The sequence below is a fragment of the Taudactylus pleione genome, unplaced genomic scaffold (genome assembly GCF_031769625.1).
Source record: "Taudactylus pleione unplaced genomic scaffold, aTauple2 ptg000093l, whole genome shotgun sequence".
Classification (NCBI taxonomy): Eukaryota; Metazoa; Chordata; class Amphibia; order Anura; family Myobatrachidae; genus Taudactylus; species Taudactylus pleione.
Genome location: NW_028284495.1, coordinates 39224682 through 39239421, shown reverse-complemented (window position 1 = coordinate 39239421; position 14740 = coordinate 39224682). Strand labels below are relative to the sequence as shown.

Below are 14740 nucleotides of genomic sequence, written 5' to 3'. Positions count from 1 at the left end.
AGAGGTGATTGTTCAATCTTAATCCTTCTGGATCTTTCAGCAGCATTTGATACTGTGGACCATGGGATTCTAATTGAGCGCCTGAAAAATTTCTGTGGACTGGATGGCACAGTCATTAGCTGGTTCAAATAATTTCTGACCGGCAGGTCACAGAGAGTTTCTTCTGGTGTAAACTCTTCATCACCAGTGCCGCTTCCATGCGGTGTCCCACAGGGTTCTATACTATCTCCCATTCTTTTTGCAGTATAAATGCTACCATTGGGTGAATTAATCAGACGTCATGGCCTGGTGTACCACTACTATGCAGATGATACACAACTGTACCTGTCCTTTGCTCCAGGTACAAAGGACCCCATAACAACCCTAAATGGCTGCCTAGCTGAGCTTCAGGAGTGGATGAGTGCCAGTTGGCTGCGACTGAACCCTGATAAAACAGAGGTCCTTATAATAGGTCACAAGTCAGGGCTACAGCATAGCCAACCAACAGGACTTATGCTTGGGGGATCAGAATTACAAAACACTGAACATGTGCGGAAGCTTGGTGTTATCCAGGATAGTGGCTTGACACTTAAACATCAGGTATCAGCCACAATCAAATACTCATTCTTTCATCTGAGGAACATTGCTAGAATCAAGCACTTAATTCCCTCAGAAGATCTGCCTAAGTCATACATGCATTTATATCATCACGCCTAGACTACTGCAATGCCCTCTACCTTGGACTCCCAGCAAAAGAATTGCACTACTTGCAGATGGTACAAAATGCAGCTGCCAGGCTATTAGCCAACCAGCCCCGTTCCAGCCACATAACACCCACTCTCTACTCCCTTCACTGGCTGCCTGTCAGATGACGATTTGTTTTCAAGATTGGATTACTAACTTGCAAAGCCCTACATGACCATAGCCTAAGGTACCTAAAGCAGCTTCTGATTCCTTACCATCCCACTCGATTACTGCGATCCGTCGACGAAGGTCTATTAACAGTACCTAGAATCTCCCGGAATTCGTCTGGGGTTCGAGCTTTCAGTTTTGGGGCTCCAACCTTTTGAAACTCACTTCCCCCGCACAGTTCGAGAGGCCTCCACTCTAGAATCCTTCAAAAATAGACTCAAGACTTATCTCTTCACCCAAGCATTTCACTAATGTCCCTTGTTTAAGCTTACTTTGTGTTTTGTACTGTAAAGGCAAATGTAAAGCACTTTGAGTCCTTTAGGAGAAAAGCGCTATATAAATAAAATTATTATTATTAAATTATTAAAGTAAATGGTGACCTGCGCATGCACTATAGATTCTGGGCACACTCTAGTGCCCAGAGTCTATCAGTGCGGTGCTGGCCGTGTTGCACTCACTGCGCTGCCGGACGCAGGACTGAGAGGAGGGGGCCCGTGACGGAGACTGCCCAGAATGCATTGCAAATATGACCATTAATAAATGGGCCCCTTAAGGCTGCTGATTTTACAGTGCACATATATATCTGGATGAAGTAAACTTGCTTTGGGCATGACTGTTGGTACAGTGTGATGCTTTCAAAGGGTCACATTGTTTGAGGACACTGAATTCACTATATTGTAGCCATGTATAAAATGCAGTTGACACTAGTGTCCCAAAGTAGGGATGAGCATCGACCCTGTATTTTAAACAGATAGATTTCCATACCCAATGCACACGATTTTATATAATATATTAGAATTAATTTTTATTTCTTTAAATTAGGCAGCACATATGCCTCACAAAACTAAGGTTGTGGGTTTCAATTCCTACTATGGCCCTAACTGTACAGAGTTGTATATTCTCCCTAGCTTGTGTGGGTTTCCTCCAGGTACTCCGGACACTTCAAAAATATATTGCTAGGTTAATTGGCTCCCAGCAAAAATTAGTGTGTATGTGTGTGTATGTGATAGGGAATATAGACTGTAAGCTCCACCTGGGCAGGCACTGATGTGAATGGGCAAATATTCTTTGTAAAGCAATATGGAATATGAAAAGGGGGGTGAGTCTCAAAACCACGCTCCGTATTTGAGTGATCACGGCCACTCTTTTTTTTTTAGCACACCCCTGCGGCGAGAAACAATTCCCTTTTCTCTGACAGGCTCCCTGCAACTCTAGAATATATATACATAATATGCTAAAACTGGGACCACCCTTTACCAGATCTCTAGTTTCGCCTATGGGGATAGTATATGGTCATATTGAAAATACAAATGTAAACAGTTTCTTAGTACAGGTTGAGTCTCCCATATCCAAAATGCTTGGGACAAGGGGTATTTTGGAAAACGGAATATTCCGTATTTTGGAGTATTTGCGTATCATAATGAAATGTCTTGGGAATAGGACCCAAATATTCACACAGAATGCATTTACGTGTTATATACACCTTATACACACAGCCTGCAGGTCATTTTATACAATATTTTCAATAATTTTGTGGCTCAAGCAAAGTTTGTGTACAGAAATGAAATTCATTTATGTTTCATATACACCTTATACACACAGCTTGAAGGTAATTTTATACAATACGTTTAATAATTTGTGACTTAGACAAAGTTTGTGTACACTGGACCTTCAAAAATCAAAGGTTTCATTATCTCAGTCATACCAAAATAATTCCGTATTTTGCGGAATATTCCGTATTTCAGAATATTTGGATATGGGAGACTCAACCTGTAGTACACTAAAGCAATTATGAAAGTTAGAAGGTACAGTACGGTCAGTTCATCAGTAAATTGACAATTTCTTGCATAATTTTTAACCCCCTTCACCCTTCCTTTTATGACCTCAAGGTCAGGTGTATGCTGGTATGCTAATCTATTTTATGCCGAGTGAGGAGTTCTATAACTAGTAGAGTTTTTTTGTTCAAGAACGTAGCAGAGATTTAATAATAAAGTCACTAAACCAGTTATGATTTTCCATACATATGCATACAGTAGGGAACATAATAAGGTTATATACTGTATTGCCCTTGGGGAAACATTATTGTGGGTCTTCTCTTTTGTTCCAATTCAATTTATGTTTTGTGCACCCATATTGTTTCTTGTACAGTGTGCTGACGCATATGGGGGCTTGCGGGTTAGTGCCGATGCGAGAACTCATGTGAGTGTTCCCGTATTTTTAAAGCAGCAATCATTTTAAAGGCAAAATGAAAATTGTCTTTAAAATGATTGCCGCTTTAAAAAGATGGGAACACTTGCATGAATTCCTGCAGCAGCGCCTGCTCACACCCTGTTACATAAGTCCACAGGTGTGTGATTTCCCTGGGAAAGTTAAAAGGAAGATTGCAGGGAGTAGATGACATTTTGAGGGAGATTTTCCTTGCAATAAAGCCTTGCCTTCAGCTCCCATTCTCTTAATATGCTAAATATAGTCTGCTGCATAATACTGTCGACTTTCAATTATAAACAATTACTGGGAATGTGAAAATGAATGAATGCTTCTATGATTGTTTAGATATGCATTTTTTATTTGGCTTTCCTTTCATTCAATGGTAGTATATTTTGTTGCACTCAGAGAGTTCATGCCTAAGAAAAATATTGTCCTTCAATGTAAAATATAGTAGTGTCTTAATTCTGTAAAAATGTTAGACTACAGTCTAATTATAGAGCATTGTGCAGTAATATCAGATATTTGTACTTAGCGGAAGCTGCTGTTTTTGTTGTGCAACTTTTTAGTTTTTAAGCACTTGACAAAAAAGAAGGTGCACTTGTACTAGCACTTTACAAAGATCAGCAGACTCAGAATGTGCTCAAAACGTTACCATTTAGAGTGGCTACATTTTTATTTTCAAACATTTTTCTGTAGAGTACAGGTACTAAACAATGCTAAAACTTAATTAAATAGTGTATAAAACAAAGTTTTACTGAATGTTTTGACAGGATAGATGTGTCATTTCCTAAGATAGTTTCCAATTGCTGAGTGAGGATGTGCATTATCACTCAAGCACCTACATATCCTGGTCCACATTCCCATGTGCAGTGCCAAATGGATTAGCGAATTTAGAAACACTTTCTGTTTATAAACTGTTTTAGAAAAGAGGATTTGAATTTCATTATAAATGTCTTATTTCTATTTGTTTGGAATCAACAGCAGAGAAAAAGTAAAACAACAATCCATCATACAAACATTATCAGTGGCAAGAACAAAAATAATGATCAGAACCAACCTTGTCTACCAATCAAACTTTATGACATCCTGAACAATTAAGCAAATACATACAGTCAGGTGCATAAATATTGGGACATTGACAGAATTTTCATATTTTGGCCTCTATTCACCACCACAATGGCTTTGAAATGAAACAAACAAGATGTGCTTTAACTGCAGACTTTCAGATTTAATTTGAGGGTAATTACATCCAAATCAGGTGAACGGTGTAGGAATTACAACGGTTTCTATATGTGCCTCCCACTTTTTAAGGGGCCAAAAGTAATGGGAGAAACTAAACAATCCTAAATCTAACTTTCACGTTTTAATACTTTGTTGCAAATCCTTTGCAGGCAATTACAGCCTGAAGTCTGGAACGCATAGACATCACCAGACGCTGGGTTTCATCTCTGGTGATGCTCTGCCAGGCCTCTACTGCAAATGTCTTCAGTTCCTGCTTGTTCTAGAGGCAATTTCCCTTCAGTTTTGTCTTCATCAAGTGAAATGCATGCTCAATCGGATTCAGGTCAGGGGATTGACTTGGCCATTGCATAACATTCCACTTTTTAGTCTTAAAAAACTCTTTGGTTGCTTTTGCAGTATGCTTCGGGTCATTGTCCATCTGCACTGTGAAGCGCCGTCCAATGAGTTCTGAAGCATTTGACTGAATATGAGCATATAATATTGCCTGAAACACTTCAGAATTCATTCTGCTGCTTTTGTCAGCAGTCACATCATCAATAAATACAAGGGAACCAGTTCCATTGGCAGCCATACATGCCCACGCCATGACACTACCACCACCATGCTTCACTGATGAGGTGGTATGTTTTGGATCATGAGCAGTTCCTTTCCTTCTCCATACTCTTCTCTTCCCATCACTCTGGTACAAGTTGATCTTTGTCTCATCTGTCCATAGGATGTTGTTCCAGAACTGTAATGGCTTTTTTAGATGTTGTTTGGCAAACTCTAATCTGGTCTTCCTGCTTTTGTGGCTCACCAATGGTTTACATCTTGTGGTGAACCCTCTATATTCACTCCTGTGAAGTCTTCTCTTGATTGTTGACTTTGACACATATACTGAGATTTTGTGGTGTGTTGGTGAAACCGGGCGCTCCTGTTGAGGGTAAGTGGGCTGTGAATGGTAATGGGTTTTGCCTAGTGAAAACCAAAGTCTGAATTGTGTGTCTAAAGGTAGGTATTACCATGTATTTAGGCGCTCCTCAACATAAATGCTGTGACGGAGTCGACCATATAGATGACATAGGTCAGTGTAGACATAAAATAAAATTTATTCATGAATACAAGGTGATCTGGTATCTGTAGTACAGCCTTGAAGAAGAGACCCAGTATCTCGAAATGCGTCGGCTAGCTAAACCTGTAATCACTTCCAAGGACTTCCAAATGGTCAACAGGCAATAGGTAGTCAGCGTCAAAAGGTTGACAGGATCCAATGGTGGTGTCAGGATGTGGCCTGGGATCAGACATTACGTACCTCAGTGCTGGCTTCCCCTGACCTCTTGAGTGGTCAGATGCCAGGTGCTGCAGCGGGTGACGCGCTGAGGATTATGCCTGGAGTCTGCTAGGACATCCATGTGTTGCTCCGTGATTCAGTTCCTGCGGTTACCATCATGGACACAGCCATGACAGTCTACATCACCCGATCGTCCCTCCACCTAATGGTAGCATTGGTTGTTGTCAGATGACACTATCCTCCATTGGACCGCTACCTTAGGGTATTTAGTCTGACTCCAGGAACAGGAAGTCACTACTTCCAGTGATTACTAGCTGTTGCAGCTTTCTAGGTTCCACATTCTTTCTTACCAGTGTTATATCCTAGTGTCTGGATTTGTTCTTGGCTTTATGCTATTTATTTCCAGTGACTCCTTCCAGTGCTAATCAGCGTCTGACTTCTACAGTGATTTCTTCAGTCCTTATCTGTGTGCTAACTCCAGTTAAACAACTTCAGCACTAATCAGCATCAGACTTCTCCAGTGATTACTGCAGCACCTGTCCGTGTGCTGAAACTCTAGTTATAAACTTCAGGGCCAATCTGCGTCTGGATCACCAGAGTGTGTACTCAGTACAGCATCCATGTACTGACTCCTAGTGTCATTCTCCTGCACCAGTCCAGCCTGTGTACTCATTACAGCATCTGTGTACTGACTCGTAGTGTCATTCTCTTGCACCAGTCCTGCATATGGATCACCAGCGTGTGTACTCAGTACAGCATCCGAGTACTAACTACTAGTGCCACTTGTCTATACCAGTCCTGTGTCCGGATCACTAGAGATACTCTCTAGTGCAAGCCCTTGCTGGGATCTCCAGTGATCTCACATTTCAAGTTCCCTTTACTTTAGTTGACTGTATGAACTCACAGTATTCTCTGCATTTATTATTCTGCGTACTCATCTCCGCTCCATATCATTACACGGCATACACAGTCTCTCCATTATCTTATTTCAAGTGTCATCTCCTGGTTTCTTCATCACTCCCAGGTACCTGACCAGAGGGCTGCGACCTGCTCACTTGGTTCGGCGAAACCCAAATCTCAATAGGAGGGGTCACTGGTGAAGATCATCAAGTGGGTTAGACTCTGCACCTCTGATCAGGCCAAGCCAACACCTGGGATTGACCAATAAAGAGGACATTATTACTGACACGCCATCAGTTGCTTCCTAGCTACCCTAACCCCCCCGGCTCCCAGTCCTCCAACTGAGGAATCCCTTGTAGCAAGCCGTAACAGGTTGACAGTTAAAAGGTCGGCATGGACTAAGGTTGACAGGGGTATGAGTGACCAGTGGTGATTATACATGTGTGCGCCCCCTCTCAGCATCTACACTACAGACAACTAAAAGCACCCTAATTCCCCAATCCTGGCACCTACAGACTCATGGGCCCTCATACACTCATCTTTCCAATACTGACATCAATACACAGCGATACCTTCACTTTTTTAATACAAGGAACAATTGGAGACAGCAACAATAAATGGTATCAAGTATACAATCAAACGAATTTCCTTAACATTTTTAAGATTTATGAAAAACTAGAAGGGAAAGAGAAACAAACAAAAATAATAAAATAAAAACGAAAGTGATGGGGGGGAGGGACAGATACTTATAATGTACCTAGAATTTCAAAACGAGGAACATCTCACAGAATCAGCGAAAATGGAACCCACCAAAGAGAACCTGAAGGTGGCAGTAGAATTTCAAAGTGAGGAACATCTCACAGAATCAGAGAACATGGAACCCACCGAAGAGAACCCAAAGGTGGCAGGGAGCAGGGATGGCAAGGTTGGTCCAGAGGAGGTTGAACAGTGCAGACTCTCACATATAATGTCAAACCTATGAGGTCTGTCTTGGCAATAGTAAGTAAACTGCCCATGCTTGCAATATACATAGGAGACATAATTTTTCAGGGCAGGAATCGTAGGGGAATCGGAGAATTTCCAATTTCTAGCAATTAATGATGTAGCCGCTGCCAGGACATTGGAGAACATTTTATTTAATGGGGAACGCACATCTGGAAAAGGACAAGAGAGTAGTAAAGACCACGGGTTGAGGGCTATTGGGTGGTCAGAGAGAGAATTGATAAGGAAAAGGACCTCATTCCAAAATGGGACAATGCGAGGGGATGTCCACCAGATGTGGAGAATCGTACCTCTTTGGCCACAATTCCACCAGCAGCTCGGGGTGGAAGTAGGGAACATTTTGAAGAGTTTATCCGGTGTATAGTACCATAGAGATAAACTCACTTGATGTATGTTTTTTTTCCGCACAATTTATGCATTTCATTTAAACTAGTATAGATTTTATTATGAAAGCCCTGCATGTACAGTAGAATCCTAATTTTTGATGTTTTAGAAAGGTGGATTAATGCAAAAGCGAGAGCCACACATTTTGTCTTTGTCATAGTTACAAAAAATCCCATATTTTTTGGTTACATTTTTTTTTAATAAAATGAAAATACTTTTTTAACCATTTTGGTAGAATACCATCACTGTGTGACAAAGTATTTGCCAACTAATGATACTTTCAGAAAATTCAAATCTTCTGAAGAAAAAAGAAATTATGAATTGTGTGGGTTCTGAATAATCAAATTACTGATATGGATGCTGGAAGTTGGCCAGCCCAAAAAATGGCAAAATAGATGCCCTTCACAATATAAGTAACTTGCTGTATTTAGTAACAGAGCTACATATTGCTGCTGCTCATCTCTCATTCAGCTTGAGATACCGGCCCAAATATAATAGTTTGAAAGATGAGGGCAGTGCCAGTGGCATGATTTAATTTAATGCAGCCAGATCTCGGGAGGGTTCTACACCACACCACTATTGTTGGGAAAGGAAAGGAGGTTTAATAAAATTCAGTTCAAAGTGGAAAATCCCTTTAATATTTGGAAAAACGAACGGCCTGATACAGCGTTGGAAGTATATTAGGGGTACATTGCTCAAAAGAAATGTGCATAGAAAAAAAAAATCCATGTATTCACCTGTATGCAGAACTGTACACATCTCCTTATTAGCGTCCAGTGACTTTTTCCATATCAATGACATACACACCTCATTACACCTGTCATTGTGAGTCCCCTCTGTGACTGAAATGCTTTGGTTTGAGTAGTTATATGTAGCTGCCCGATTTAACCTATTAGTAGCCACCTGGAAAAGTGAGCAATTCTCCCAGCCGGCCCCCTAACCTCAGAACCCCCCGCACCACTGCACTCACACACCCCTGCATCGTGGCCCCGCCCCTTGCTTCACAATGCCGGTAATCTCGTCATTGTGTAGTGGGGGGCAGGGCTTTGATGACGTGACCATGCGGTCACACCCTGCTATGCCCCCAATACCTCGTCAAGTCCCCACCATGCCTCCCTTATGCCGTGCCATGCCCCTCCCCTGTGCAAACCTGGCTGTCCCCTCCCGGAAGGGTAAGCCAGAATATTGACAAGCATGATCTACTGTTAGTGGTCTTTTTGACCTGTTATACATTTTTGTTACTTCTGTGCTTTTATTAGCAATGTTGTATACTACTATTTTTAATTTTGTGTTTCTATATTGTACCACTACCGGGAGTAATTATTTTGTGTATTATGTTATTTTTTTAATGTTTTATATTTAAAATCATTGTGCTCTTGTTTGTCTTTCTAGCACCATCTACTTTCCTTTTTGTGTGTAGCATGTGTGCCTGGTTTACTACAAGTCATCATCATCATGTAATACAAATACTAGGTGCAAATAATAAGCCTCCTGAAAGGCACGTGTGGGTCTGCGCCTACGTGAGAACGCCTGCTTGGCACCTCAGCTCAGTTTCTCAGTCTGTACATGTAGATGTGATCAGAATGTGTATGACTATGCCTTGCCTTGCTTGTGCCTATTTTGTGAGACTGTGCAGTGTGAAAATATGCAAAATACACTCAGCACACAGGCATACTGTACGCTCAGCTCTGCACCGGCCGCTAAGTGTAACGATTTATACATTTTTACTGCAAAACTTTTATAACATACAGTACTGGTGTTCCTATTTATTGCTATGTTCAATGCAGTTCTCAAGGCTAGAGAGTAATAATAATTTGTGTTTCCCCAGTGTAAAGGGAGCAGATGCTGGCAATGGTATACGGGTGTTTGTACCAGATATTGGGATGTTTATTGCCAGCTTTGCCACTTGGCTGGTGTGCAAGAAGCTTATTCAGAAAGCATTGACTGAGGAAGACGCACAATACAACTCCGAGTTTGTAAATGAAGAATTGGTATGTATGGATCATTATATATTTCATTTAGTCTGATTTGTGTAATAACTGCTGCATAGGCAATACATTTCTGAGGTCATTTCATTTGTATTCTCAAATTAACCAAATTCAATTTCTATGTATAAAACTTGGAAATGACCAGAGCTGCGATGGCAGATGCAATGACACATGCTAGCCATTTCTTACTCTTCCCTTTGCATTATCCAGTATTCTATTTGCGTATGCACTTCTATCACTGCCCCGGCTTAGCTCTATTTTCTATTAATATCTTAATGGCAATATTTCAATAATCATTAATTTAATAATCATGGCTTCTTAATAAATAGTGTGCCATTTCAGTCCCAGATGGAATTGCTTGTGGTAGCAAAAGTAAAAATATCATGTCTAATGCATACCTACAGTACCACATTTGGACCATCCCCTTAATTACATTTAATTTCCTAAAGTTGTTCTCTTTAATCCACTTTTTCTCCTGTAAAAATAATCCACAATAGACATGTTAGGTCACAAAACTTTAAATATGTATTGCTAGGCAGCATGAAGGCACAGTGATGAGCATTGCTGCTGTACAGCACTGAGGTTATTGGTTCCATTGCAAACAGAGCCCTACTGGTGTGGGGTTTATATGTTCTCTATGTATTTGCGTGGTAGGATACTTGGTCCTAGTGTGTGTAAAGAATATAGATATATAAATATTCTTTATGTAAAGTGCTGTGTAAGGTGAAGGAATAAATAAAAACTTTCTCTTCCATTATTTGACAAGAAGTCACCTACTACCAAAAGCCTCTCTTTCTAAGCTTGTTGGCACACAAGACTATATTTTCAATGGCTAATAGTCTAGCTATTAGCTTAGCTAGCGGCCAGGAGGCCGGGACAAAAATAAAAGCGACCGCCCTGATTCAGAGCGAGCGCTCGCTTTTTGTGAGCGCCTCTGAATCAGGTCGTACGTCTGTTGTAAGTAGTTAGCTGTACTGTACTGTGCTGTTAGTTACAGTTCCTATATGTCATATATCTTGATATAAGTTATTGCTATATTCTTGGCTTTAGAGTGCACATATACAGTATGTCAGTTTAGTAGTAGGCAAAACTTAGATCATTTTGGTTCAAAGTACTAAGGACATTGAAACAGGATTCCTATATGATTTTCGACTAACCTACTAAACACACAGTGCTTTTGAGATTTTTATAACAATATAATTTCTATAAACATTTTTTGAATAGTTTTCTGCACATTTATATGCTAAATCCTGCAATAAATCAAAGTTTTCTAAAAAAAAAAAAAAAAAGACTGTTTTATCTTCACTTGCAGCTGTGAAATGAACTTTTCTATATTATGCAGCTTGTGTTGCACTCTTGGGTTTGGGACCCTTTCCAGCCCTATTCACCTGCTTTATATTAAAAAATCCTAATAAAAGTGCCTAGAGGGAAGTTAGTTCTTCTAAGTGTGCACGGAAAAGGTGGTAATGGCTTGAATGCAAGCCTGCTATCTGGCAAAGTCTTTCTAGGAATATTAAAAGTCTACTTCGGTATAACACATAATTGTCAGGTCTGATTAATACTCTGTGTGCATCTAAACATATTCCCATTCAATACATAACTATATAGAATTTTATTCCATTCAACTCGGTGCCAAAAAATCTGCAGACACAATGCTCTGGATCTATATGAAATCCACCACTGTTACTAGTAGCAGGGAATTTTAAGATTGGAGGAAGCCCGTGTGCAGATGTCCGTGGGCCCCCTTCCCTAAAAAAAAATAGCTGGCGCATATGCAAATAATCAGAAAGACAGAACAAACACATTAAACAAAAATTTACACTTATGAGGAAGTCTATATAGATAGAGAACACAGACAATCTACCCTGTTCCCTTCATCTGCCCCTCTTAAAGGCCCTACAGTTTCACCAATCAATGCACTGCTTACTATTCTTATTTTATTTAATGCTTTAAATTATTTAGTTGGGTTTGCAAAGAACTCCCTACTACTCAAGCCTTGGAGAGAGATATAATGGAGAAATATAAAATACCAACCAATCAGCTTCTAACTGTCATTTTACAGGCTGTGTATGACAGTTAGAAGCTGATTGATTGGTACCTTGGTCCAGCTAAAATGCTAATGCAGCAGGAGGTGTCTGTAGAAAACTCACACCTCCAGGCTGCATCTGCAATCCCCGCGCTGCGACCAAGGTCACAGCCTGGGATCACCATCGCAATGATCGCAACCATCGTTCGCCTGTCGACATGTTGACTGTCGACCATCTGGTGTCGACAAATACACTGTCAACCTTTTTATTGTCGCTCTAATAAACCACACCAACTCAGATTGGCTCTCAGCACTCCGTAGCCTCGGCATTCCATTTTTCAGAACAGAGGCTGCTCTGCCCACTCAATGCCCCCAAACAGCTGCAGCCAGCGCAGTACAGATCATGCGCATGCGCCAATCTTCTAACATAGGAGTAGTTTGCAATCATTAGATTTGCAAACTACTCTGAATCAGGATTTTTATCTATATCCAAGACTTGATACATCTCCCCCTCTATCACAATCTTTCTGTCTATCTACCTACAATAGACATAGGCACAGGAAGGATGTCAAGAATATTTAAATCACCAATAGCAAATCTCTAGAATAGAGGTGGGTAAAACGCGGCCTGATTGATGCTGCAGCCCCTGTGCTGGTACTGTTGCTGGCCCAGTGCCGCATTGATTAAAATAAACTACAGCTGCCGATAGCCCTTTCTTCCGGAAGCTACACAGCCGAACACACAGCTCTCGGTGGGTGAAGAAATAACATTGATTATCTCATTACAATGGCACCTGTCAAGGGGTAGGATACATTAGGCAGTAAGTGAACAGTCAGTTTTTACAGTTGATATGTTGGAAGAAGGAAAAATGGGCAAGGTTCTGAGCGACTTTGACAAGGGCCAGATTGTGATGGCTGGATGACTGGGACAGAGCATCTTCAAAACGGCGGTCATGTGGGGTGTTCCTGGTATGCAGTGGGGTAAGCAGTCGGGAAAACGACGGATGTAATCCTGACCGCCGGCTTCCTGACTGTCTAATCCTGGCAAGTGTCTAATGACAGGCATCATTAGACCTACACCGGGAGCCCGACACCCGGCTTACCGATTGAAGGTAAAGCCGGGCACTGGGCACGGACAGCCGCGGGGGGGAGGGTTATGTTGGGGGCTCCCAGGGGGGACTTAGGGTTAGGCACCCCCTCCGAGAGGTTAGGGTTAGGCTAGGGAAAGGGGGGGGTTAGGGTTAGGGGGTAGAATAGGGTTAGTACTTACCTTTGGGAAATCTGGATTTTCACCGCTGCCATGCTGCCGCTGTCAGGATTTGTACAGCCGGCCATGTGGCTGGCGGTAAATCATACTGATTCCTGCAGTGGTTAGTACCTACCAAAAGTAGTCCAAGGAAGGATGTGCACCCACAGCTTATTGATGCGCATGGGGATTCCACAGAAGAGCTGCTGTAGCACAAATTGCTGAAAAAGTTATTGCTGGCTATGATAAAAAGGGGCTGTAGTCACCATCCCGGCGGGTGGGATGCTAGCGATTAGAATACCAGCCCTGGAATTCTGACAGCAGTCGGAATCCTGTCTCCAGAATCCCAATCGCCAGCATCCTGATGATAAGTATTGGGGTTAGGGGGATGGTTAGGCACTAGGGGGAGAGTTAGGGTCCAGCTGCATGGGGGGGGAGAGTTAGGGTTAGGCTGTGGGGGAAGGTTAGGCAGTGGGAAAGGTGATTAGGGCTAGGCGACTTACCTTCAGGTGTCAGTATTCTGATCGCCGGCATCCCGCCTGCCGGGATCTCGTACCCAACCAGAACAAACTGTGCATCACAAATTGCTGCATCTGAAACTGCGTAGCTGTAGACCGGTCAGAGTGCCAATGCTACCCCCTGTCCACCGCAGGAAGTGCCTTCAATGGGCACATGAGGTTCAGAACTGGACCATGGAGCAATGGAAGAAGGTGGCCTGGTCTGATGAATTATGTTTTCTTTTACATCATGTGGACAGCTGGGTGCTTGTGCATCATTTATATGGGGAAGAGAAGGCACCAGGATGTACTATGGGAAGAAGGCAAGCCTGTGGGCGCAGTGTGCTGCTCTGGGCAAGATGGGCATGGGTTGCTGGCGCTCGGGATATCGGTGGTCAAAATCCAGATGCTGGCATCACGACAGGTTTAGGATACCAACACAGTTATCCTAACCAACACATAACCAACACCGACAGGAAGGCATCCTAACCCTTCCCGTCTCTCTACCCTAACCATCCCTCCCCGGTGCCTGAATCTAACCTCCCCTTAGTGTCTAAACCTAACCTTCCCCTCCCCGCACCTTAAACCTAACCCTCCCCCCCCAGTGCCTAACCCTCCCCCTAGTGCCTAACACTAACCCCCCCAAACCCCGTTACTTACTTTAGGGATCCCGGCGCTGGTATTCTAAGCGCTGTCATCCCCTGTGCCAGGATACTGAAAATATCCCGCTCTGGGCAATGTTCTGCTGGCAAACCTTGGGTCCTGCTATTCATGTGACTGTTACATTGACACATAGCACTTACCTAAATATTGTTGCAGACCAAGTCCACCTCTTCATGGCAACAGTATTCCCAGATGGCAGGATAATGCATCCTGCCACATTGCAAAAATTGTTCAGGAAAGGTTTGAGGAACATAAAAAAGAGTTCAAGGTGTTAACTTGGCCTCCGAATTCCTCAGATATCAATCCAGTAGATCCTTTTGTGGGATGTGCTGGAAAAACAAGTCCGAGCCATGGAGGCCCTACCTTACAACTTACCGGACTTAAAGGACCTTCCGAGTTCTTGTTGAGGCCATGCCTTGACAAG

At 42.2% G+C, this 14740-nt stretch overlaps 1 protein-coding gene across 2 annotated transcripts in view; it reads left to right on the top strand.

Moving 5' to 3' along the window:
* The window catches only part of PIEZO2 (piezo type mechanosensitive ion channel component 2), a 488868-nt gene that overhangs the window by 311102 nt on the left and 163026 nt on the right, over positions 1-14740 (top strand). For both annotated transcript variants that reach the window (XM_088469701.1, XM_088469700.1), the window contains exon 5: positions 9726-9888. In XM_088469701.1, coding sequence (XP_088325827.1) covers positions 9726-9888 — 163 coding nt within the window. The remainder of the gene's footprint in view (positions 1-9725; positions 9889-14740) is intronic.